The 27,815-nt window shown below is 39.1% G+C and overlaps 1 protein-coding gene across 1 annotated transcript in view; it reads right to left on the bottom strand.

The window, feature by feature from the left end:
- Positions 1-288: 288 nt before the first annotated feature.
- The window catches only part of EEFSEC (eukaryotic elongation factor, selenocysteine-tRNA specific), a 119,900-nt gene continuing 92,373 nt past the window's right edge, over positions 289-27,815 (bottom strand). The window contains exon 7 of the mRNA XM_051788918.1: positions 289-1,287. Within this exon, the coding sequence (XP_051644878.1) occupies positions 1,103-1,287 (185 nt within the window). The 3' untranslated portion in view covers positions 289-1,102. The remainder of the gene's footprint in view (positions 1,288-27,815) is intronic.

The following is a 27,815-nucleotide window of genomic DNA, read 5'->3' as shown; positions in this document are numbered from 1 at the left end:
GTACTCTTTTTGTTCAAAAGGCAGGAACTAACATTTTCCATGCTGACAAGCCCAAGTCCAATTTCTGTTCCACACCACAGCTTTTGTACCGGTAGAATTGTTGTTAGTCTTCATGTTAAGGTGTCTGCGCTTTGTACGTAACAAAGAAGGGATATTACCAGTGCTCTCCTTTTTATGAGCCTAGGACACGAAATTGAGAGGAAGAACTAAAGCAGCCATGAAATCCCTATTAAACAACTAATGGTTTCTAAAGCATCTTTGAGATATTCATTTTACAAGGCTTATGCAGCAATCTTCTATCATTATTTTAATGAAATAAAGCCCTTGACTATTTCCAGAGGCAACTTTTTCTTTCACACACAAAAGATATTGTGGTTACAAAAAAAAAAAAGAAAACAGTTCTGGAATAGCCTTCACTGCAGAACAGGCAGGAAATTCAGAAAAGTTATATAAAATGCCACCAAAGATAGGTTCTGAACCTTTGGAACAGCAAACAGAATAATTAAGACTCTCTCAGTCACACACATTATTATGTTTAATATGAAAAACATTTCAAGATATAAATCATATTTATAAAAAACATCCATACCATCTTTCAGATAGCATCTTACATAGTTGCAGCTGAAGGAATGTGAAACATCCATTTTAGGTTTCACCTATTAAACTGTGCGCTTTCTGTCTCCTGCTTTGCTCAGGGAAGTAAGCCTAGAATAATCAGCTTCCCTTTGTGGGTCACATGAAATTCACATCCTGACTTGATTTAGATTTATACTGGTGGCAAACTTCTAAATCAAGAGAAACTTCAACACAATTCTCCAGAAAAACAGTGCAATTACAATGTACACCCAAATGTGCTCATCTGGCAGGTGACATTACCTGAGATGCCATAAAGATTCACATCACAAAGATGACAAAATAAGCAAATTCTAACAAACAATATGAGATGGCAGAGATCGTGGAAAGGGGCATATAATCAGCAGAAGCTTCCAGGCTCTGTTGGTGAAGAAGAAACAAGTCTAATGTGTCCAGAAAAGAAATACATTCCACCTCAAATCATTTCAGTCTGGACTTTCAGGTGCTATTAGAGGCCTCCCTTACTTTCTCAGGATTGAATCATTTTCTTCTGCGTGTCAAAGACGTATCTCTTAAAGCTAAGAGAGATAGTAACAGGTTGGGCTGAATCATTCTTGCTGCTTTCATCTTCCTTGGTCATATCCCCCTTCCCTCCCTTAGATTTCTTCTTGGAGGCAACAGTAAGAAGCATCTTGGTATCTGGCTTCAGCCCATCTGTAAAAGAACAGGAACACACATCATAAACACATTCAACATCATATTTTAGTATAGTTAGAAAAAATAAGCAGCCAAGTTTACATCTGAAATCAACCAAGGAAAATAAGAAGGTAAATCAAATGCATTAGGAAAGTCATATTTCTGCATCAGACTTTTAGAATATGGTAACTTACATCAAAAATAAGAGAAGTCTTTAAACATAAAGTTCACAAAAGTGACATCCCCAAATCCAGTGCAGTATCCTGAATCTTTCTGTTTCCATCTACAGCTTTTAAACTATTAAACACAGGCAAGAATTTAAACAAGCCAGACCAACTTGCCTGATCTAAGCCTTTTACTTAACAGGTCTTTCCTATTATTTACACCCAAAGTTTACATACCCAAAGTTTCCTGTCATCACTAAGAATATTTATAAAAATACAGGTCATGAATAAAAAACAACCAGTAAAATACTAAAATTATGTACAGTCATAAGAGTCAGAAGGTTCTATAATTTCTTTAAGTCTATTTCCCAGATTTACCAGAAGCACACTGCTTTATTTTATAATTTGCACTCTGCAAGTTATACAGTTTTGTGTTTGTTTAGGGGGGTTGTTTGTTTTGGTTTGTTTGCTGGGTCTTTTGTTTTGTTAAAACACAGTATTTGTTTATTGGAACAAATAGCACTGTTTATTGGAACTAGAATTAACCTGCACAGAATTCCACGGATCTAACTTGAGTCTTTCTCGAGACATTTGTGCCAAACAGAAATATTTGCCCTTTTCTTCCTAAACGGTCAGGGTTTATAATAAGTTCCAACGTGTTGGAGACATTTTAGATAAGAAATGCAGGACAGCAAAGTCCAAAGAAACACTGCAAAACAAGAGAGATGCAGTTCCTAAAGGACCACTCCTGAAAACTGCTTGTACAAAGCAGAAGACAGCAAACTCCTCAGAAGCTTTTCAGTGCCACCTGAATACAGTGCAATGTGGTTCTCAGGCATTTGGCCAAAATCAGTTCAGATATTTTTAACCTATGGTGTCACATAACCTTATCTCAAACACTTAATCAGCCTCTCTCCCCTCATATTGAAATTCAGATGTGGATTCTCATATCACGGCCTGACAAAAAGATTGAGATGCTTATGATTTACTGGAGACAGGAGGTCTACAGGCACAGGTGATTTGCTCCAGCTCAGACACCTCCAGAGGCACTCACAGCTGATTGCAGGGGGATGTGGCCCCAGAGCCCACCTTCTCATCTTGCTGTGTCAGAGAGCAAATTGTTCCAAGCGGCATTCCCACCACACAGCCGAGGGAAAGGAAGAAACGAGGAAGTGCTGAAGCAAAACCAGGAAACTGCCCATTTGCCATCTCATAACCAGATGCTGTAAACCAGTCCTAGGGCCCTGCAGTGCAGCCACAGGGATACTTTTGGAGAGAAAGGGATCAGTCTTGCTTTTTTGGAAAAAAAAAATAAAAATAATATATGAAATGCAAACACCCAAAAGAGGAGAAAAGCAGGATGTTTTGTATTTAACTAAATAAATTACAACCTACATTAAGGCTGCAGGAGTCCAGCATCAAGCAGAATCAACTTTGTACAGTTCTGCAAGATCTTGCATTTCACAGTCATGGCAGCTGCTGTTTTCTCTTTCCAGATGGCAGAACACAAAAAAAGCAATGATTATTTCATTGTGAAAATAATTGAGACTGTTCCTCCTTGATGGCTGAGAAGTCTGATAATGACTATCTTTGCACGTGTAAGGTTCAATTAATCAAACTAGGTAATATGGGGTGATGGGACCACATATTTATTATATGATTTTATTACATTGTATAGTCATGTTCGATGCAACTGTTTCGATTTTTTAATTGGGTGCTTTCATATAAATCCCATTAATATCATTACCCTTACAATCATTCCAACTTCACTGTGAAAAATAATTTATCACTACATGAAAAGCAACTTATTTCCTATTTGGAAAGCTCTGAGAACATCTTGGGTCCTGCCAGAAAAAAAACAGCAAGAGTCAAAACAGAGGAAAACAAAATAAAACCAGCAAAAAGAGTGATCTCACACAGCCTCGCTCTATACCTTTGCAGGATTTATTTCATATTTTATGTTTTCTACTGTTTTGATCAACCTAATTGTAAGTTTCCCTGCACGGGGTTTCCTCCACTTTCTTGGGAAGATCATTTATTTTTTGGACAAAGAAACATTTCATTTTGCTTTCTAGTTGGTTTCCCTTTCTGAGTCTTATCATTGTTACTAATGTTGCTGTTACTGGCACAGCACTGTTTAAGAAAGATGTTTAACTAAATCCTTTCAGAAAGACACACTTTAATTAAAGCAAACAAATCCTAAAACACTTTTATTTATGTTAGCAGGCTTCGCTAGGCTCTAATTTTCAAAAAATGCTAATTGGCGGAAAGGAGAGAGGAAGGGAGGAGATGTGGCATTAAAATTGCAGCCAAAATTTTCCCTTTTGGGTACATGAAGTGAGGCACCTAGGCTGTCACTGCAAACCCTTGCCCACACCAGTGATCCCCCAGGGAGAGTCAGCCTCTCACCCCAGAGAGACATTTGGCTGCAGCAGCAAGTTGGGAAAGTCTCAGCCACGAGGGTGAAACAACCACTTTGGGTAAACCGAGCTTCAAAAACTGCCAGTGACATCAGTGAGACAGCATGACATCTGAAACCTGGCACAGCACGTTCAGCGTTCAAACAAAGCATCTCATGTTTGAAAATTTTCATTTTTAAGAAAAAATGAGGTGCTGCACGTGGAACTCTACTGGGGAAAAAGTATTGAAAACTGTGCAATCTCACCTCCTCCACTCTGTCGCCAACTTCCCCATAGGAGAAGTAAAGGTATGTACCTCACCTGCAGCCCTTAACACCTATTTGGGCTAAACGAGGTATTACAGGTAAGAAGTTTGCAGAAGAAATGGAAGAACGTGGTAGTTCCTACCAGTGAAATGACAGGCTGACAGCCAAAGGCAGCTCAGGTATTATTAAACTCAAGGTATCTAAATTACCTAATCAGATCCCGTGGCCCTCATTCTGCAAACAGATTAGGTGGCTGGCATCATACCCTGACAAATGGCATTTTCTGTTTCTCTGCTCTGGTGCCAGGAGGTCTCAGGGCTGAGGAGGCTCTGTGACAGGGAGCAGCACAAAGGAGCAGGCAGGGAGAGACAGGCACAATCGGGGTTTCATCTACCTCCGCGGAGCTCTCGCGTTACACACAATGCATACTTTACATTTTACAAAACCAAGGAAATGAAGGGAAATATATCTGTCACCGAAGAAGACATCAGACCTTTAATAGCTGAAATGACGGATATTTTTAGATGGAGGTCTAGTTTAACTTACTTACATTAAGGGTCTAATCTCTCCTGAACAATAGCTATGTTAGCTTGAACACATAGTGAGAAATCTGTTCCATTAATTAAGTGCTGCCTGTACTACTCGGATTTGTAGCAAATGTTAATAGATTTTTTTTTCTTCCTCTGTTGGACAATTACTTTATTTTGCCAAGTTGCTAATGGATTAAATTGAAAAGGCCCGTGTGTTAAAAAGAAAAAGACTTCAGCTTCAAAGTTCTAAGAAATGCTTTGCATACAACAATGGAAAATACCTATATATTAATATTATTAATGGGCCATCCTCAAAGGCACATAAAGCTTAGCAAATTTATTCCCACCTATCAAAACCATGTCTCTAACAAGAAGTGCCCAGACAAGGTCTTATGCAAAATGTACTTTTAGCAGCAACTAACCCAGGTTAGACATGAAAATCTAATTGTAAAACAGTTTAATCTACTTCATTCTTTTTGTTTCAACTATTGTTAATAATTAAGAAATAAAAATATGGACTCTTTAATATCCTTTGTCTCAGCACGGCCTGAAGGATTTAGTCTAAACTGATCAATTTATAAATAATAGTAAAAAAAGTGAATTTTCAAATTCAGATGAAAAGCAATATCACATCAGGAAAAATTTTCTAAGTCTAAGAAAAATGTCACATGCACAAAATAAAGATAAACACAATATTTTACAGAATTTTCACAAATAAAAAGCTAGCAGCTTAGTGATTTGCTGTGTCTTACATAGCTAAGCGCATTGGAGTCTCGAGTTTTATAATTATTCATGCAAAAAATTTGCATAGAGACATGCAGATTTCAGTGATTTCATATAGAAATTTCACATTGTAGAATTCTGGATCCCTCCCTGTGTATAAATATAGAGAACGAATTTAGCTCCCCTCCTTCCCCCCAGTGAAGGTACTCCCAGGTTTTAGGTTTCTATAAACCTTTGTTTTGTCCCTACATTAATCCAGACACCAGAACAGGGCGATGAACACCTTCCTGTGGATCCCGTGGGACAGTGTCCACACCAGCCCTGCCGGGAGCGCCGGCCAGGACACAAATCACAACACACACACATGGCCACAGCCAGAGGGTTTGCTTTGGCTTTGTTTTTACCACTTCTTCACTTAAAGGAGGACGAAAGCTGATACAGTATCTGCTCCTTTAACTCCTTTGCAGGGTGAGGGAGCACCACAGTGCTTTTTGCCCATATACATTTTTATTTCAACTGTTACCTGTTAACGTGGATTCTACTTTACCTTTTATATAACTTCCCCACTTCACATCCTCCTTCACTTAATGCTGTCATTCCTTATCAACATCCTCTGTCAGTTTGTTGACTTTTTTCTACTATTAGCCTTCTGCTCTCCTGCTCCTTCAAAAGTCTCTAAGGGTGGTCTCTGCTATTTCTTTCTAATTTTCAGCTCCTCCTTCCTTGACTCCCAAATTGCACTTGCTGTTCAGCCCTTCAAGGAGTTTTATTTCTCTCTCTCCTTTTCCAACTCTCTTTTTCAAATTTTCCATTTCCATATTTCCATTTCCTATTTTCACAGATCTCTTCAATATTTAGGAATAGTCCTGCCTCCATCAAAGCTAAAGAAACGTGTTTGAATGGAAGATTCTAAAGACTGAATGCCAGACACATTTTAGATGAGAAGCAAGATAATACAGTATCTCCTTGTAGCCCAGCCAGAGACAGGAGTAATTTTTAAGCAACTAATAAACCCATCATTGAAAACAGGTGTAATAATATAGGTGCAGGGCATGCTCTCCAGCACAGCCAGGGAGAATAATTTATTTTGCTGAACTTCAGCAACTCCCTTCTCATATGCACACTTGTAAAAAAAAGTTTATTGCTAACTATCCCAGTGAGCACCAATGAACATGAAAGTATTTGCATGGATGATTACACGGGTTTTTTTACAGCATCAAAAATTGGAATGGGGAAAAAAAAATCATGTTAAAAGATTTCGAGACTCCCAATTAATGAGAACTTTCCTTTCAAGCCAAAATTAAAAGCCCATCTTACCAACAGGAAAATTAGCAAATGCATTACACCACCTCCCTACACTGGTACTTGCCACGGTTTGCTGGAAAAGCATTGGCTCAGGATTCTTATGACACTGCTAAGAAAAAGCACACTAAGGCTACACCAGCAGCTACCATAGGAAGAGAAACTATTCCTTTTTGCATTACATATTAAGAAATTGCTAGACTATTCTTGCAAATATTATTGCCAAGCCTTCCATTCCATTCAGGAATTTGTGAGCAGACTTTCAGTGGGAAACTGAACTTGCTTTACCTTCTGTAAACTAAATGTCCTATTCACTTCTTTTTGAATGCTGCAGGTAGAAGACTCGGCTACCTGCAACTTCCTGTCAACATTCAAATGTTAAAAATTGACTGAACATCAGAAAATGAGTGAACATAGTACATTTGATGTTGGAAATAATTTTTATCCGAGGCAAATGTAACCTTTTAATATGACAGGCAGACATTTTTCTTTCTTCCCAAGGGAAGGAAAAAAAAAAAAAAAGAGTAAAACTTGAAAGAGGCAAAGGGTTGGGGATAATCCTCACTCACAATGGATTATTCGTAACAGCTGGTTTTCACAATTTCAGGATTTCCTCAAATTGAACCCTCAGAACCTGAACCCTAATTACACAGTTAGAGAGTGTGTGCCTGCATCAATTCTCCTGCTAACAGGGAGTACAAAAGCCGGTTGACCTGAAAATCAGAAATAATTAGAGCCCCAGATGGAGACGTCCATGCCACAGTCTGATGCAGAGGGGCTGCACCAGTGAGTGGACGAGGACCAGCCTCTCCCCCACCTTACTGCAATGATGGAACGGAAATAGAAACTTTTTGCCAGTACTGCAGGACTTGAAAATCCTGTACTTTAGCACAACACAATTACAAACTAATTCCTTTTTTTTTCTTGCAACACCTATGTATATTCATCCAAGACTTAAATATTTACCGACGTCCAAAGAGATTCAAATAAAGCAGCACTCCTATCTGTTTCAGATTGTGATTAACTTTAAAACAAGACTAATAAATTTATCATTGGTTTCCAGCAAAATAAATAGAAATACCAGAGGTAAAAGGGCTGGTTCTCATGCAATACAATATCAAGCACAAGTTACTTCTCCACTTAGTCCCAAAACATGTCAGCAGTTCTAAGAAACAGGTATCTGTGTTCTAAAATCATGAAAAGTTCATGCAATATCCCAAAAGTAACATTCTGGAATTTTGATTCAAACAAAAAGCAGAAGCATCCCAAAATAAGAGGATCAGTTTGCCCAGCCCTCCCGTTACAGTTACCTATACAGTCAGGCAGAAAGTGTGCAAGAATAACAGAAAATGTAGCATCCTGTTGCTTCAACTCTTTATATTGAGCTCTCACTTAGCAACTCTGCTCCTCTGCTAAAGATACCCAACAATCCTACCGTTTGATTTTATTCAAGCTAAAGGTAGTCATTTTTCACCATCAATATCCCAGCAAAAAAACACCCCAAAAAACCGAAAAAAACTCCCACACCAAAAAACAAACCAAACCAAAAACCGAAATCACAAAAAACCCCAAACTAATCAGGAAAAATGAGATCTTTATGAGCCTTCCAAGGACAAAAAACCTGTGTTACCCTACCCATAAATACTATACCAGGAACATCAGATACACCACATCATATCTAGCAGACTGGATCACTGGTCATCTAGAGACTGGTCCTATCTAGCTTGGTATCCCATCTGCCTGTCAGTAACACATGTTGCTTCAGAAAGAGCAGGGCTGAAACTGTGTCCTGAACTAACTGGAGCCTGGGATCAGGCAGGAATTCTCTCCCTGACATCACAGTCATTATGTCAACACCTATGAACTTTCTCTAGGGAAAGTATTTAAGTATGGTTCTAAAGGAGCCAGTCCACTCTGTTCCCAGGTGTTCATCACCATGATGAACAAGCACAATACGATTACCAAGACAATTTCAATGCAACAGTTGACCAGAGATTCACTGAAGAAACAAGGAATACTCCTTTCCTTACTACCCTCAGGAGCTCAGGATTTGAGCTGCAATTACTTTCACAGATCAGGCAGTGAATTTTACTTATGTAAATCCCTTCGCAATTCTCCAGTAATTCTCTTTTGAATTCACACCACCTTTCCCACATCTCTTGTCAGCTCTCTCAAATACTCAGTTAGAGTTCCAAACTCCACAGTAGATTCATTTTTCTCTTCTGGCTAGTAGAAGATCAGCTATTACCACCTCGCCTGGCTCGTGAATATTAATAGGACTACAGCACAAAGTTGGTCAGAGAGCAACCAGCCTCCAAGGAGGCCAGAAAGAAGACTCCTTCCTTCCAAATGAGAATCATACTAATGCCTCAGTGTGGTGTTTGGGATCTATGCAAAACATCCATAATTCATTGTTTGATGACAGAGGCAAGAAAAAAACCCCCACATTTTACAGCCATTTTGAGCAGAAGTAGACTGCCCCATGTCCCAACCAAACACTGTTGTGACAGCCAGTCTGCATCAGCAGAGCTGTTCCTGCAGTCTCAGCTTGGCAGACTGTTTGGAAATCCTTAACTAATAAAACATTTTCCCATAAATTGGGGAACAGCTGCCCTGTACCACATCAGAGAAGGCTGCAGTTCAGTGGTGAGCAGAATTGAGTCTTGTGTATCAATTTGTTAAGTTTATACAGGCTTTTGGACCAAAAGACATTATTATAAGAGCTGGTACTACTGGAAATAACATGGATTTCATTATGGGCTCCTTCTTAGCAGGGAAAGAGCTAATCTTCCTTGATGAGGAAGACAGAAGCTGTTTTAATTCAAGAGGCTGACCTAGGTGAAGTTCAGGCCGAAGCTGTATTTGGAAAACTCTCACATCAAGCGGACACAACCCTTTCAAGCTCGGTGCCAATTCTACACAATGGTTTGAACTGCGCTCTCCGGCAGTCCTTAAAGGCACATTTTGTATCTTGGCTTTTGCTGCAAGCAATCAAGAAAGAATGCAAGAAAACAAAACTGTTTCCCAAGCACTGTTTGCTGGTGCCATAATTAATATAATCAAACAATTCCACAAATTGCTTCCAATTGCTGGCGTCACTTTCATGTGCAGAGCCAGACTTTCAAAGAAGGGCCCTTCTTGTCCTATATCCTTACGCTGGTAACCCTCGCTTCACACAATAGTAAACAAGACCTCACTAAATAGTAGAGGGTAATTTGTACTGTAATAGGTCCCCAAGGCACCATGGACACAATTTGAAATGCCATCTAATTTTTCTTTTTAATTAAAAAAGCAGTTACTATATTTAAACAACAACACAAAAAAGTTCAGAGGGGACAGATTGGAGTTTCCCACAGCTCTCTGGGAGTTTTCTCAAGGTCAGGAAGAGTTTTATAGGCTCAACTGGTACACATTTTTTTTCTTTAATTAGTCTGCCATACCCTCTGCATGAAGTCAGCGTCTTGATTTTCAGTCTGATATTTTTCATATTGCTAAATGGAGCACAGACTCCATTACCACACTACATCTATTGGCAGCTGAATCAGTATCAATGGTGTCCTTCCCAGTGCATGCCTTGCCTGCCACTTCCTTCTCCTCCCTCCTGTCATCTACACTGAGGAGACCCAGCATACCACATTGCATTGAGTATGCCATTTGTTCAGTTTTATACTTCACTTCCAGCAAGATGACCAGGATATTTTATTTGATTTCCCAAATTTACAGAACATAACCACATTTTAACCTTCTTTTTTGGCAGAAATAAAATGTCATTATTGAACATCAGAGTAAATGGAGCACTGTCATCCTAAGCCATGTAGCAGGATAGATTTCTGCACTTGAAAAATCCCCACCACGTATCATACCACTGCTCTGCAGCCATCTCATTATTTAAGTAAGTCCACACAAGCCAACACACACTTTAGAAGGATATTTGCAGTTACCACAGCAGGTTTTCCAAAATGTACCCTAATCCAACATGCCCTTCAGCCCTAAATGAAAGCATGGAAATGAAGTGCCATACTTAAGGTCTTCATTTCTTGGCTAGTTGGTCATACTTTAAAATTGGTTGAGAGTACAAAAATTGACCTCATTTCATAGACCAACACACCTTTCAGCTGCCATTACACAGTGTGTCACAACCATCTGTTGGCAAAGTCCTCCTAGGATAACTCCCCTAAAGAGCAGATGGATTTATACCTTGCACTCCTGGACCACAACTATTACTTGTATGCTCTACACAACTTTGTGCTTTTCTGTATACCAGAGACTAACTCAGTACAGGTTACACGGGATACTCCTGTGCACCATGGACTATGCCCAGGCTACACAAATTAAGTGTCCACAAAACACAATGGATCAACTGTCAGAGCTAAAAGACAACCACTACGGTAATATTTCTGGCCTCAAATCCAACACTGTTCCAGTAGCCTAAAGGAAATTTTCAAATTGATTTCTGCATGGGCTTTCAGTACAGTAACAAGGCTGCAATTATGCCAGCTGATATATCACACCAGCAATTATTGGAACTCTCTTTTCACTTGATGGCCACTCAAGGTCCATGCAGTCATTGAGATGGTGCCTAAGTACTGTACTCATTCTCCCAGCATACCTGCAGGGAGAGGCACCTCTCATACTGGTGCTGTGATTTTTGTCTACACGTTCTTCAAGCTCCCTGAAGCAAAACCTGAGCGCATGGAAAATGCCCAGTGCACAACAGGAACAACTGTGGAAAAAAAAATGGAACTAATAAGGGCATCAAATTATTAACACAAATATATGCAATGTAGTTGGAACCCTGGGGATACTGACAGGCTGTTGTTACAATTCAACAATAGAAAAATTACAGGCAGGTCTGTGTGAAATATCTAAGACCATTCATAACAGTCGAAGTCAAAACAGTATCTTAAAATCACAGCTACTGTCACTGGACCTCTTAAGAAGTTCTCTCTTCCTGGGAGACTACTAAAGAAACATGCAGATGTCAACACAATGAGTAAAATTTGGAGGAGTCTATGACAACTATAGTACAGGACAAGTTTTATTGTTGAGGTAGTCTTTGCTGATTAAATTCTCAAATCAAGAGGAACAATATGACAAACATGCCCATAAAGAGTACAGTTAGGTATGCAAAAACAGATCAAGGAATTAGTAAGCACAGGAGCTTTCATAATTTTAAAGCCCATGTCATATCTCTGGCACTAAGTTTCTCTCCAGTGAGGGAGCTCCCAACCCACTCTGCAGTGGGCCAGAAGATACTTTTGACTGTGTTTTTGTCAGCACTCCAGTACCTATAGAACAGTAAATAAACAAAACCAACAATGCTCATGTTGTGTGCACCAAGGTGAGCAGAAACAACTGAAAACAGGTTTTGCATTCAACACAAGGGGCTAAAACTTTATCAGCCTAGTGAAAAGGGAACAACAACAACAACACCAATACCCAATCTCTCCTACAGCAGCCTTTCAGAAATGCATACAATGCGGAAAAAGTTCAGGTTAGCAGATCTGACACACAATCAAAGGCAATTCATTACAAAGCAGCCTCAAATCAAAGTGCTGGATCCGCAGGCCTGTCTGTAATCCTCCCATCTTGCCTGCAAAACTCTTGATGTGGAGTAGGCACTGCAGAAGCCAGTTAAGCTGGACCAACTCTGCTGACATATCCCAGGCATCTGCTGCTCAGCACTGGTCCACAGTTTAAGTTGGGTGATATTCATCTTCCCCTGGGCTGCCTTTATAAAGCAATCCTGAACAATGGGACTTCAGAATAAAGAATAAAACATTTAATTTTTTTTTTTAAAACTTCTAGGCAAGGGCCTTTAATGCGATTAGGAGGGGAGGGGGATTGGATAGCAGCTTTTTCTTTTTCATGTTATGTATATTGTGTGTAAACAAATATGCAATTTGCTTTAAAAAGATAAGGTGATTAAATTTTTATCGGGCTTGTACTCTGTTGTCACCACAACAAAGAGAATTAGGAGGAGGAAAGAAAGGCCTTTTTATTTGAATTATGCTCTTACCAGAGGTTCTCTACAGCACAGCTGTAAAGCCACTCAATGTTCTCCAAACAGGCCCTTTGATTGCATTTTATTCAACTTGTTTGCATTTGGAGCAATCGAAAGGAAAAGAACGCTCCACATTTTGATGTCTTAATGTTCCTTAATACCTTCTTTAATTTATATTAAGCTTCTTAACTAGGGTGATGAATTCTTCAAAAACAATAAAGACCTAGTGCAGAAATCTTTCACACACCATGAAAATTGAAATTATAATGTATTCATGGCTTTTTTTTTGTTATAAAAAACATTATTTAGAAGAAAGACTTAAAGCATATAAAAAAAATCCTGAAGTTGTACGAAAATTACTTGATCCAGAGAAATAGAGGAAAGTTCAAACTAATTATTACAAGGGAAATAAAATGTTGAGGGAGGTGGAAAGAATAAACAGCATGAGAATGCTGGGTTACTACAAAGTTTTCAGTCTTAATAACCTATAAATTCCTCCTCTATGGCTTTGTACAAAAAAAAAAAAAGGGACACTAAAGATTTGTATAATTTTGTTTTACCAAGACAAATTAAAATGTTTGCCAGTTCTTCCTTATTATTCATACACTTCTTCCCTAAAACAGCTCTTCACAGCTCCACAGTGTTTTTCCCCTCCTAGTGTCTTTCACAGTCTGCCAAGACCAACAGCACACACTGAACTTGGTGAAGATCATAAAGGAGCCCTCAAACGCCCACAGATGGAGCAGCTCCACGGGGCACACACATGTTCCTTGGTGAGGTTCTCAGATTCAAACACCATTCACAGGTGGATGGAGCTCAGTCAAACAGGAGGGCAGGCTGCATGAGAAAAGCAAGAGTCATATAACAAGAGGCCTTTCAAGGGACAAGACTGGACAGGTTTGCTTTTGCAGACACGTTTTCCAGCGATAGTTGATGCTCGAACACTAATTATCTGGTTCATGCAACAAAACTCACTCTCAACAACTCCAGTGTTCTTTAAAAGTCCCTTCTACAAAAAATGAACACAGTGAAGTCCATTACGTACTTTTATGTACAAATTATGGACATTATATACAAAGCAGCCTTAGCAAGGAACATCCAAAAGAGTGTATTCGGCTTTGCTTCCCAATTTGTCTACTATTTTACCTTACCTCTTTTTTTTACTTAAAAATTTTACATTCCAATGCAACTTCAAGTTCTCAGCAGTACATATGCATGTGCACATGAATGGCTACAAACACCTCACCTTGCTCCCTCTTTCCTCTGCAAAGGAAGTCCAGAGGAGAAAAGCCACAGCTGGTACTTCTCAGAACACCAACACGGTGCCTAGAGCTGTGTTACAGTGACTGGTTACTGCAGCAGCAGAGAAATGAGCTTTCCCAAGAAAATCCTGAACTACATAAAATCAAAATATTCTTGAAATGATATATTTGAAAGAGGACACACATTTTGATCTGGGACAATTGTCATTTTCTGTTGACATGCACTGACTGCTCACCTACCTCCCCCGAGTCATGTTTTTAAGCAAATTCCAGGAAAGCACAAATTGAAACCTCACAGTAAAGCCTGCCACATTTACAAAATGCTTGTGGAAAAGCTCACTTAGTTGTACCAGCAATCAACTGGCCACAATAATTAAAACAATTAAAAAAAATTCACATGCTCCATTTACCGTGGAATAAAACAATGCTGATCCTAATCTAATACTGATGTACCCTGGGTGAAATGACACCTTCCCCTCCTGAACAGGGTTCACACCACATCAGCACAGAGCAACAGAACCTAAGAATTCAAGAGCAAGCATGGATCACTACAGCAAAACTGAAAAACCTCTCTCAATAACTACACAGAAATTGCAGACTACACCAAAGGCAGCACGGAACATCTTTACAAAGTGCATCGTTGCCCTCTGCCATGGTGGGATGTTTTCTTCAAATCTGTCCAGCAAAAAAGTTGTTACTTTAGCAGGAAATGAGAGAGAGAGAGAGAGAGAGAGATGAAGCAATGCTAAAATAAACAGTTATTCAAACACAATAATTATCGTATAACAGGTAATCCCTGCTGTATCCCAACTATTAAAACTTTCATCTGCATTTTTTTAAGGGAGCAAGTACAAAATTTACATATCCAAAACAGTACTTATGTATGTAACCAGTTAAGTCTTAACTGTTGTATCTATAAAAGCTTGTGCCTTTAAGCAGAAATGATTCATGAATTTTAATTTGTTTTAAATGTTGAAAAATTCCATCCAAGTAAATTGAGTCAACAAGCCAAAGGATGAAGACATGTATCTGGCTTTTATTTAAAAAATAAAAAACTCAAGTCTATAAATTCTTAGTCACCCACAAATCCTCTAGCAGTGAAAAATACTTTCCAATAACTAAGTTTCCTGCATTTCTTTTAATTAAGACACTATGCTTTTCCCCATTCAGCACATGCTGGCTGAACACTGTTGAGCCTTAACTGATTCTCTTTGTATTATTTAACTACTAATATTTTTAAATGTTCTTACAGAAATTAATTAGCCAACGATTGTCAGAAAGTGGGAAGATTTGCAGAACGGGACTCTGCAGGCTGCTTCAATACCGTTATTTCAAAAATGCAAAGTCATCAGTCCACTCTCCAAATAAAACCACTTAAAATTAATATAAGCATTATTTTAAAAGGCATAATTTACTTATGATTCTCCTTCTCAATATCAAAACTTTTAGTTCAGTATTCTCATGCTTTTTCTCAGTAAACACAAAGACCAGAAATAAACCTTTGAATATAAAGTTAATATTTTCTAATAATTACTTTATATTACACTTGGGCTCCAAATAAACAGCGAAGCCAACAGAGTCGAACACAAGCAGTGGTATGTTTATAAAGGGATGGGCACAGTAAGTCAGACTTTAAATGAGATAGCAAAGCTGCAGAGGCACAGTGACACAGACCTAGCACATACTAATAACTTAATACCTCTATCCATGCCACAGCAATACTTCCATTTTTCTAGGCAAGCACCCAAGGGCTGGGTTTCCTTCCTCATTACACTCTTCCTGGGGCACAGACTGTTCTAAAACCTAGTCAAGTAAAATATCAGAAAACACAGGTACAGCCTCTCTGTCCAAGTCCAGGGAAGCAGATCACATTTAGGCTGAAGGAGATCAGCTTTCCTGAGCCATCTCCCCAAAAGACTCTCTCCATCCTTCTGAAATTTCCAGGTACTGATGATGCTGTTTAGAAATAAGATGTGGGCAATTCTCAGGGCACTGATGCAGAAATTAATAATTAGTGTTCTGATGCCAAGTGGCTGGAACACAACAAATTATAGCACCCAAACTTACAAGATTCCCACCTACCACTGCCAAGCTGTTTGAGCGTCTGGGTACAAATCTGGCAGTGAAAGGGAAAAGGTTCACAACTGGTATTGCAGGGTGTTATGACAGCCAACACAGCTCTGTGGAGCAACGACCTGAACTGAAGATCCACTGGACATTTCCAACACACCAACTCACTTTGACTTGCACTGCAGAAGAATCCAACCCCCACAAATAAATTTGGTGTGTCTAGGGAGTGCAGTAAAAGGCAGCATTGAAGGAGAGGAAAATTAAATTACAGAAGATGTAATATGACCAGCCAAAACATACAAACAAGTTAAGAATAAATTAGCCCCATTACCAAAACCACAAAGGTAGCATCTTGTGTGATGACTGTTGATTTCATTAAGTTTAGGTTCTAGTACAGCCCATTTCAGGACCAGGAATTCTCACGTCTCAAGATTTACTTTTCTTCGCAGATAATTGTTAGACATTTGCTTGTACTAACACATCAATGTTTATGATATCCTAAAATTACTCAAAGACAACACAGGAACATATTTAGCCTATCAACATAAATGACTTGTAGAGTGACCCTATCAAAGCATGGAATATCTTTTGCCTGCTGAGTTTTCCTAGAATACTGGATTTTTGAAAGATGGGGAGGATAATATAAACTCACATTCAAATTACATTTTCTCTGATAGCTCCTCTACATTTTCCTTGCTATGATATTGCTCCAGTCAACTCTGCACTTCACAGCATCTGAAAAGTCATCCAGTAAAAGGAAACAGTGTCCCTTCCAACACCCATCTGTGCCTGTGTTCTCTATTTGGAGCCCTGCCTCAGGGTTTTAATTCCCTCCACCCTTACCCTCTAGTTCGCCTCAGTGGTCCTGATGTCTCCAGTTATTGCTCAGGGCAGAGCTGATCAACAGCAGGTTCTGTGACGGCAACCAAGAAGCCATTTACAATTCCAACAGCTGTTACTGATTTTGCAGCAAAATCATGGCAAATCTGTGGTTCAAACCCTCCCTCCTTACAAGGAGGGGGAAACAACAAGAAGAGCAAAAAAACCAAGGAAAGAGAAGGACTGGGGGAGTGTCATGGATAAAGGGCACAGCCCTGGCCAATAACCATTCTGTCTGCGTGAAGCTCGCAACAGAGACTATGACACTGTTAAGTCAAGACCCAGGTCTTACCTTATCCAGGTTCCTTCCTTACCAGCAGGCAGCAGAGGAGGGGGAAGTCTGCAGCACACCACAGTATTAAGCCTTATTCTCCTTTTAAAGACCTACATCCCCTGTGGACTGTGGCACAGTGCAGGGTATCACACAAGGGAATGGTCCAGCAAGGAATCACATCTCCATGCAGGTTAATATGCCAACACACAGCACCTCTCGCTTCACTGAGCTACATTCAGCTTTCAGGGATCAAAATGGAATCAGCAGCATTCTCTCATCTATGATGATCCATCTATATGGAACTACTGAAAGTTTAGGTTAATACTTCTGCTAAAATTTAAGCTCTAGTAAAAACTCAGAGCAGAAAGAAAAATCTGAGTTCTTACAAAAACTACCAGATGGCACACCCTTCCAAGTAGGTTTAAACAATAAGTCTTGACAAGATTTTCGTCAGGACAGTTATCCTTTTATCCTTAGAAGAAATATGGGATACTATAAGGAAGACAGGAGCCTATCTCTTTGGATGGTAACTAAGTAGTTTGCCCAAGAGACAATGCAGGTGAGTAGAATAAAGCAGCATCTTCAACTCCTTCCCTCTCAAGCAAAATCAGCCTCCATGTCTTAAATGCCCATAATTCAGAGAACTCATATTGAACCTGAGGCTGCTCGAGGTTCAAGAGAAATGATCAGTTTGTAGACAGAAATGAACCAGTCTTATTTCCTGTGGTGGGCAAAATGGAGTTCATCCAGGTCATTTTAGCAGAAAGTCACAAGCATAAAGAAATTATTTTAGCATTTTGCTTCATGTTCACATGCATCAGCTTTGACCTAACAAATTTTTATCAAAAAAAGGGCAGCAGAAATAAAACAAATGTCCAAGTACAACCTGTTTAACTCAAAACTCCAAAAGTATACTTCTAGTGAACTTCATCATAACAAAAAATATAATTAAATAAAACAGCCTTAATGTCAGAATAGACTCTCAGTCAGCTGTGCTGACTTCAAATGAAGGTTAGTCTGTGCTCTGCAATCTAAAATTATAATGGACAGGTAACTCTATTCCCAGCTTTTATTCAGTCCTATTTTACTACTCCAAATATATACTACCTAAATTTGTATACTCTTTAACAGTAGTTAATCTTCAATTAAAATACCTAGAGCAGAAACTAAGATAACTGGTTTAAAAGGTAAAAGCTTATTGACAAAAACGTATTCTTCATATTGCCTTTTTTTTTTAATTCTGTATATTAAAAATGCCATTTTTATGACTTGAAAAAAATCTTCAGGAATAATGAAGGCTAACAAAAGACTGAAGAGCAGTAATTTAAAAAGCTCCATATGCAGCATCCTGATTACTGTATCAGTCCCATTTCCATAACGAAGGGAGAAGTCACCAAACTGCTGCCTGTCCTTTCTGGTGACAAGGAAAGGGCGAAGCGGACAGTGTGCTTTCAAGACATCATCCTTCAGGCTCTAAGGGAAAAACAAGAAGACTCCTGCAGTACAATACGTGGGTGTCAGTGTCCAGCACTTTTCTGGAATACGGTAACCCCAGCTTTGGTGGTCCCTGCACATGTACTTAATTTGGAAGCAGCTGGGTTCAAAAGTTTATCCTCCCTTTTTGACCTGCAAAGGTTTAGTGTGTGGGCGTGCACAAGTGTGTACATCATACCACACAAGCTGAAGATGTGCAGCCACAATATACACAGGGTGAGAGTGTTTATGTGTATGGGTTTGCACGCAGAACGTTCTGCATATTCTTAAATAGCAACACATTATCCAGTATACACTGGAATGAAGCGCAATGGATGCAGCACTCAGCCACCCCAAGGCAAACATGGCCAGTCTGCATTTCAAAAAGCTTCTGGAACTTTTGGGCATAATTTTGAAAGGACAGATTAATGAAAGAATTTATTAATATCAATACTGCCTCTTTATATATAATAGATTCACCATGCTCCAGAGAAAGTATAACAACCAGTTCTGCAAGACTGGCCAGATTAACATCACTAACATGCCCACCACAGGTACACCCAAGTAATGGATTCAATAGCCAAGGAACTGCCTTCATATTTATACTGCTTTTCCTCACAGATACTGGAGGACAAAAGTCTAAGCAAAGGAGGGGTTAAGTAAGAGAGGTAGGAACACTAGAAAGCATGAGGAGGCTGGGAATCTCTGAGCACAGTGAGTTTATGAGTATCAGTGACAAAAGTAGAGTCACAGACTGGTGGAACAGTCACAACTTGGAAGAATGAATGTATTTTCCAGCCAACATCTGAATATTTTCTTGAATTGCTCTAAAGCCCTCTACAACTGCAGGCAGAAATCTCTGATCTTGGCACAAAGGATATATTTTTCAACCATTTGTCATTTCACAGCTCAGACACAGAAGCGAGTTAGTGCCTATCAGCTGAGCTTCGGTAACAGCGAACATGCTCCTCGGCACATCACATGCACGACAGAACATCTTCACTGGGATTTAAAGAGAGATCTAAGGTTATGAATTTATAGCACATTTGTGATGGGGTTTGAGCACTCAGACAGTCACTATCACTGAGATAACAAACAGTAACTCATTAATCCATGGAAATGTGACAGTATAGTTGAGTGCAGCAGTTTTCTCAGCACTTGTGTTATTTTGAAATCTTGAATCAATTGTTTACAGAAGCTCTTCACTTGTGTTCACAGCAGTAAGTGCTCTACATACCAGTGAATCTTTAATACTTCCTAACGTGCAGCATGTATGAAATAGTGGTTTCTTTTATTTAAAAGATAAAAACCAGCACATAATTAATAAATAGTTCATGATGAGTGGAAAACACAAATTTTCAAACAGAACAAGCACTTTGTGTTTGTTGATAAAGCTGTAACTTTCAGTCAGAATTACACAACAGTGATTCTATTACAAACCAGTTCCAAACACAACAAGGGGAAAACACTCTGTATGCAACACAAATCAAGTAAAGTATGTAGGCATAATGGCACAGAAAATAAAAAAGTTATTTAACAGAAGAGCCCATACATCAGCAACAAACTGGGAATTAAAACACAAGATGGTGCCCCAGGGGGAACGCTTAACACAAAGACACTACAGACAGCTAGTCTATCAAGACCAGACTGCTTGACCAATGCCAAAAAACGCAAGTCTCCCTTCAAAAGTTCCAGGGACAAAGTGAAAAGTTAATGTTCAGAGCTATTGTGCATTTCAAACTTTCTTGTGACCTAAAAACCTCTCCAGCTTTACAGGGAAATTTCTAGTTTTCAACAAAGATGTTTTCTACACGGCTCTAGCATCAGATCTGATCCCTTAAAACGTGAAAAATAAAGGTAAAAGCCCTCCAAGAAGACAAAAATTGTACTTTCATTGTTATACACTAATCATAACATCCAGTGCAAAAGTCAAAGAAAACATTTCCTATTTTTGTTTCAACACAGTAGTATCCAACTACTTTAAAAAAAACCCAAACAAATGAAATAAATAATAACAATTCCAACATATTACTAAAGCAGACAAATAAAACTCACAAAGCAATAAAAGAGAGAAGAATAGGTTCTCCAATGCCATCCAAGCCCTTGGGCTGACAGCTCTATGCAAGGGATACCAGAGTTTGCTGCTGTGTGTAGCAGGGATACACGTTTATTCTCTCATAAGTAAACTGGATTTATCTGTTTTCTAAGTATAAATTGGGGATAACTCCAGACATTCTGTGGTTGAAATGGGAGTACAGTTGAACCAATAACTCTTGCTCAGAAAAACGAAGACAGAGATACAGGTACTGCCTTAGAGAAGCCCCCAAACTTTTGTACAACTTGCTCTCAAATTTTTACAGCCCTAATGAACAGACATTTAGACTGGCAATTAAGAAACCCAGGCCTAGGCAGTTTTGGTTCTTTGGCTTCTATCAGTTCACAATATTATTTCACCTCTATCTCAGCTTCCCCACTTATAAAACAGGGTTATTAATGCTACAGTTCTTTATACAATACCTTGGAATACAGAGTCCTTTTTTAACCTGAAGAAAAGTTACACATTATGTATGGGTTTACAAAGTGTCATTGTTGATGAAACAGCCTGTTCCTTTCAATTCCATGTTTAAACAACTCCGCTGAGGTCTGAAGATGTTGATTTATTTCTGATTTTACAAATTTTAAAAAAGGCTTTCCGTGAAGATGTAATTCATGAGTTTAACATTTCATCAAATATGCTTTTGTTAAGTGTGGTTAAGCAGGCACATTACTCAAGGTCATAAACTTTAAGTCAAATCACAGGCAACTGAGCAGCTCCTGTGCTTTTTCTATGGTCTCTGTGCCTTCACAGAAGGCTAATTATTTTACAACAAAACTTGAGAAGTGTATTTTTCCCCCTAAAGCCATATTTGTTCCTTGTTCCACTATTTCTGTTTCCAGAGCAGGAACCCTTTTCTGCAGTTCATATTTTCCCATCAGAACCGCAGTCATTGAACCATCCACACAGCAGCAAGAAGAATCATGTTGAAGGTAAATTACATCCTTAAGAAGCATTAACTTTTGAACAATGTAAAATTTAAACCACAACAAAAGAAAACACAGATACAGAGTTCCAAAGTCAAATAAGAATCAGAAGTATCTCTCAACTTGCCTAGGCTGTGGGTCTTTCAAGGTTGCTAGTAAAAAAAACAACCAAGCAAACAAAAAAGCCCAAAAAACCCCACCACTAGCTCTCTAAATTCTTTATATTTTCTAGCAAATTACAAATGTCTACTACCAATTTCTGTACCTGGACCCTCATTATTACTATTTTTCAGTTCCACAGTACATTGAGAAAGTAATTTACAGCTATCTCTACCCATTTCTTCTATTTACTACCTTTTATCTGTTACTTTGGAAAAGAGTCTGTAAGAATCCCTGGTATACATACATTCACAATTCCAATATTTTTCTCCAAAAATCATTAACAAGGATGATAAAATCCTCCCACTAGCTCTTTTTTTTTTTTTTGGAGGTAACTGAGAAACACAGTACCTGTGACTACATGGCAGCACACCAAGAGCAGGACAGTCTGCAAACTTCCTACAGCATCTCGGAAAACAAGTGCATGTTATGCACAGACAAATTAATGAAAGAAAGGACAGTCTACAGAACATCTTCCTCAGCACAGTATCTTGCTGTGGCAGGAGCGCCGACGTGTATCAAGTGTTTTGGAACGGGAAAAGTCATGTCACAACATGATCAGAAGGTTCCAGACAGGAAAAGTGAAAAAATCAAAACCTAAAAAGTGGTATTTGCTAAAAATTTGATCTTTTTGTGTCCTCACAACTATAATATGCTAGAAATTATGGAAAATTATTAGATCATCCAGGGAACATCTCTATCTAAGATAGGCTACTTCCTGAAAGTACATTTTTAGTTACCTTACCAGACTATTTTACCAAACTTATGCATTAGATAACAACCAGTTTTCTTCAGAAGATTAATCCCCAATAGAGAATGAACACAGTGGATCAAAACACACCACTATGAAAGTGATTTTTTTTTTTTTTTTAATTATCAACAGTCAATGGCAACAGGCTGCTGGCTGACTTGATAACTAACCTGAAATAGAACACACTGCAAAAGCTCCAGAAGATGATTTTATACCAGTGGTAAACCAAAACTCCAGAGTCCTCTCCACTGTACTGCCATAAATCTGCTGGCAACTTATTTAATCTTTCGAGATCTGTTCTACCATCTTTCTTGGGGAAAAAAAACCAATAAACTCCATGTGATGCAAAACATGCAAGCACTAGCTAGGGACTACCACTACCAAATGCCAGGGAAAAGGACCTGAAACAGTTACTACCACTGTCCTTGTATTCGCATAATGGATATAGCAGTAAGATTCATATATGAATATCTAAAAATTCAAACTGTCCAGCTTCACCCATAATTTTGCCAGACAAGAACTCTACATATAACATGCACATTGCTGGAACTCAACAGTTTTCTGCAAAAAACCCCCCCATGCCTTAACCTCTTTGTTTGTACTGAGATTGTGCTGAGTTATTTAAGCTGTTTGAATTCATCTTTACATTCAATTCAATTTACATTCTTCACTCCTGTGTTTTTTTCTTTGTTAGTGTAACATTTGCAAAAAAATAATCCTGCAAAAGTAAATAGTTTCATAATCTAAGCAACAAATCAGATGGCTATGATATCCAGAAAACCATGATTACTGTATCCATTTTTAGGACAAGTCCCAAGATGTGCTGACTTAAAAAACAGAAGTCATGGAAATATAGAAACAAAAGTCTCAGGGTATTGTTTTGTACAAAAATAGATATTCCTATTTTTAGAAGAAAAAAAAATAAACCAGCAAACGTATTGCTGAACTGTGAGTGGTCTGGAAAAGGGAGTTCCCTGACTATATAACTTGTCAACCTCACCCAAAATAAAGCAAGCGGGGTTGGTTGTTTTTAAAAATTTGTTAGGACCAAGTGACCCTCTTAAGGGAGTTAAAGTTTATTTTAGTCTCTTCGGTTGTCCTGAAGCTCCTATTTTATCTTTGTCACTTCTACAGTCTAAGTCTTGCACAAGAACCTTTGAACTCAACCTTTAAGTCGTTTCCTACCCCAAGCATTTCTCTGAGTATGTCTGAGGGACCAGCAATCACATGCTGGAAAAGGGGTTCGAGCACAGAAAAAGCATCACACCCTAAAAAAACTTGTGATGAGACAAAGGATGCCACAATACAATATCATGTGTCAGAAGTTTGCTATTCAGGAAATCAGCCTTTGAAAGCAGTGTCCTAATACACAGATGAGTAAAGGAAAAAAAGAAGTAGCACACTTTTCTTTCAGGTGCTACAACTGTCTCTGGTAAGAAAAGGAGGAGAGATCAGTAACTGCACAGGGATACAAAGAAACAGCAATATGTAGTAGTGTTCCAGGTGCTAAAAACATTCACTTTTCAGGAGCTGGAACACACAGGGATCATACACTGCTCTCCCAAGAGCAGCCAAAATGCACACACTCAGTGTTGAGCAAAAGCCTGTGCTGAAATTCATGAAACCTCTTTGGACACAACACAGTGAAATCAAATGGCACAGATGCCCAAACTGCAGCTCCATCTTCCTCCAAGCACTACACACAGCATTGCTTTGTACAGCCTTGGCTGCAAGCCCACTGGTTTCCCCACTTAATGCTGAGACACTCTGTAAAGCTTTTGTATTTGTGGAAGCACATAGAGAAAGTGCCTGAAAAGTGCCATTACGTGTCTGAAATGCCACCAGCCTGTACCATCTTAAAATCCCATACAGATTAAGATTGATAATCAAGACAAAAATAAAACACATCTAACAAATCCAATTTAATAAAGAAAATAAATTTATAACTACTTCAGTCTTTCTCCTTTCATGATGACCAAATACGGTACATTGGATCAGCTTTCAGCAAGGCTGGGGACTCATTTAACAGTTGGTCACATTTAGTAATATAAAACTGGAAGGAGGCAAAAGGGTAATAATTTAGTGATGAAGAAACTCCAAAGACCTAGAAAAGCCACCAGCTTCCAGAGATGGGGTTTGCCAAAAGGCTGTTTTGGGGATGGATAGGGCTACAAAGCTGCTATTAAGCTTCAATCCTTAAAATAAGCCCATAAACTCAGAAAATATTTATCTGTAAGGGTGGCAGCCCAATAAAAGTTTTATGAATGTTTTAAAACTGCCCTGTCAAGGGGATAGCTGCTCAGTCACCTCCCTCCCTCCTGAAAAACAACACAAGCAAGAAAGTAGGTCCATGTGTCAGGTTCCCAAGCAGGAATGACAAGGCAGCCTGAAAAATGGCTCTGCACCTCCTGCATCCCCTCATGAAGCACAAACCTCCCTGCTGGGGAATGGGGCCCTGCCACAGCCCTCCCTCAGCTACCACAGGAGACAAGCGTGTCTATGCCATCACCCACCTCTACACATTTTCTCCAAAATTTTTTTCCCCTTCCTGTTACTCATCACACGCTAAGGGGGGGGGAGGGAATATTAGTATATATAAATAAGGAATACCACATACAACGTGGAAATACAAACCCAATCTGGTTTTAAAGTTTGATTTCTAAAAGTGTCATGAATCCAGAGGTTGTAAGAACATATGGTGCGTGCTGCCCAAATGAATTGGTCACTGTTAATTTGGCATTGGTTTGGAGATGGACAGCAGGCCAAGTGTAAAGAAGAAAGAAAAGTCTACTTTGGACTTTCAAGTGTCCCATTTTTGCCAACACCTAAAGTTTAAGGAAAAAATCAAGCAGAAGTAATGCAGACAAAAAGAGTGAATTCAAGTAAAAGAACATAAAATTCATTTATGAAACTCTGTGTGAAGCCTGGAAACACCAGAGAGAAGAGTGATGCTGCTTTTCCCTCCTGACACACATTTTTTCCTTTCCTATTTCCCACCATCATCAAATCGACAACTCCATACAAAGCTTGGTCAAAGGAAGCTTTGCATCTCCCACAATATCCAAGGGGAGGAATAACCACAGGCAGCAAAATCAAAATTGGATGGAAGATCAGAACAAGCAACGCAAAACTGTTTGCACCCAACCAGACTCTCACCACTCACATGCGGAATTGCTGCAACAATAATTAAGTCCAATCCAAAACAGTTTTCAGAAAAATGAACTTCCATTTGTTCACAGTCATCCTTCTCTTCCTAAGCAGCACCATCCTAGGTGGTTTCTTCAATTTCTTTTTCAAGTAAAACACTTTTAGACTTAAAACCAATACAAATCCCGCAAAGCAGAATAACCCAAACCTCTGTGTCAGAATAGAGCCACCCACTCGAGGCTGAGGGTCTGACACACACATGCAATGGAGCACACATAGCTCCCAGGCTGGAGGTGCAGATGTGAGGCTGTGGCCAGCCCAGGGATGGTTGGCAAAGCAGATGTTTCCTGTCACCAGTGTCATGTTTGCGTTGTTACAGATTTTTATTTTTTTTAATGTATTGTGTTACTCCATCTATCTTAGTGAATTGTCCATCTTGTAAAATTCTAATTATATTATTTTCTTCTTGTTATCTGCATTATCTAAAATTATTTATACTATTATAACCTTCGTTTCAAACACTGGCTATAAACATTGTTACAACAGTTATTAGGTTGGGATTTGCACACATACACACACAGAGATGAATAATTTACTTTACAACTGCTCTGAAATGCTGGAACACGATTTTGTTTCCCCAACATGCTTTTCTGCCAAACAGATAAAAAAAAAAAAAAAAAGACTAGAGGGACAAGATCCAATCTGTTTTCCCCGGGATCTCAAAGTAGCAGTTTTCCTGAAGATGGTACAACATTGTCCTGTATTTGAAGCCTTGTTGGCCACTTCTTTCTGGGGGAGCAGAGCAGTTGCTGAGCCAGAATTTGGCAGGAGTAAGTGCTCTGTTAGATTAAGTTTCAGCATAATGTTCTTGATAGGAATCGGAGCACCATCCCGAAAGTGCAGCGGGAGGGTAAAACGCCAGCCATCAAGATGGATGGTTTGTTTTTATTTTTATAGAGATTTTCTAAACCTCAACTTTCACCTCTTAGCCCCCTCCCCCTCCTGTTCTCAGTCACCTCCAATAGCCCATCTGTCCGCTTCATTTAATAGAAACCTATATTTCCTAGCTAATGGATGCATTTGGCTAAGAAGATAATCTCTGTGTTCGCTCCAGTTGTCACATTCCTGTTATCATATTAATACTGATTAAATACGAGACCCAACATTTAAGTCAGACCCCACACGTTATTTAAAAGCGACAAGATGTTCATATTTTGGCACTTTGAAAACTTTGAAAACTCAGTCAGCATGGAAGCGGCCTCCCACTCTGAACACCTTTCAGCTGGGATGCCACCCATAAGGATCTGTACAGGACAGGATATTTTAGGAGCATCGTCCTACTTGTGACCACCACATAAAGTTCAGGTTTCCTGAAAAGCTCTAGGACTGGCACAAACTGATCCCAAGAAAACAGTGACATCACAGGTCAAGCAGCAGAACGCTGGGGGTTCCAAGACAGGAAAGATCAGTACAGAACTCTGCCCTCTTAGGAATCTCCAGTGGCAATTCACAGCCTGTGTCTGTGCCTCAGTTTCCCCATCTGTGAGGATATTTCACAAGCCATGCTGTAGGTGTGCAGCCAGTTTACTAATTTCTGTTTGGGTCTGCATGGTTACAGCCTGGAGGTGCTGCAGAAAAATGAAGTATGAATAGCCAGACATCAAATCAGCAAAAACTAATTCAACAAATTCTAGGATTTAAGCCAACTTCATAACATGTCACATTTTAAAAGCAGCCAGTCACACACGTGATAAAGCACACTTCTAACCCAGAGCAAAGTCATCCTCAAATTCCAGAACAACTCCACTTGTCAGAACTACAGTGCAATAAGACCCAGATGGAACTGCACCATTAATTTCTCACTTCTCATGTGACCATCACCAGTCTTTGTGGAGGAGGAAAACTGGGATATAATAGCTAAGGAATTGAACCTCATGAGATGCATGCTTTAACTCCCTGTATTATTCAACATGGAACCATCACTAATTTTAAAATAAAAAATTAACATGGCTACTTATTTATTCAAGGTTTATTCTATTAAATTTAATGGATTACCACCGCCAACTGAATAGAAGCACAAACTAGTAGGACTTAACCTCAGAGTTCTGATGAAATTACTCAT

This window comes from Manacus candei, unplaced genomic scaffold (assembly GCF_025592945.1).
Source record: "Manacus candei isolate 608988 ecotype Guabito, Panama unplaced genomic scaffold, ASM2559294v1 h1tg000025l, whole genome shotgun sequence".
In the NCBI taxonomy this organism is placed as follows: Eukaryota; Metazoa; Chordata; class Aves; order Passeriformes; family Pipridae; genus Manacus; species Manacus candei.
This window is presented reverse-complemented; position numbering and strand designations above follow the sequence as displayed.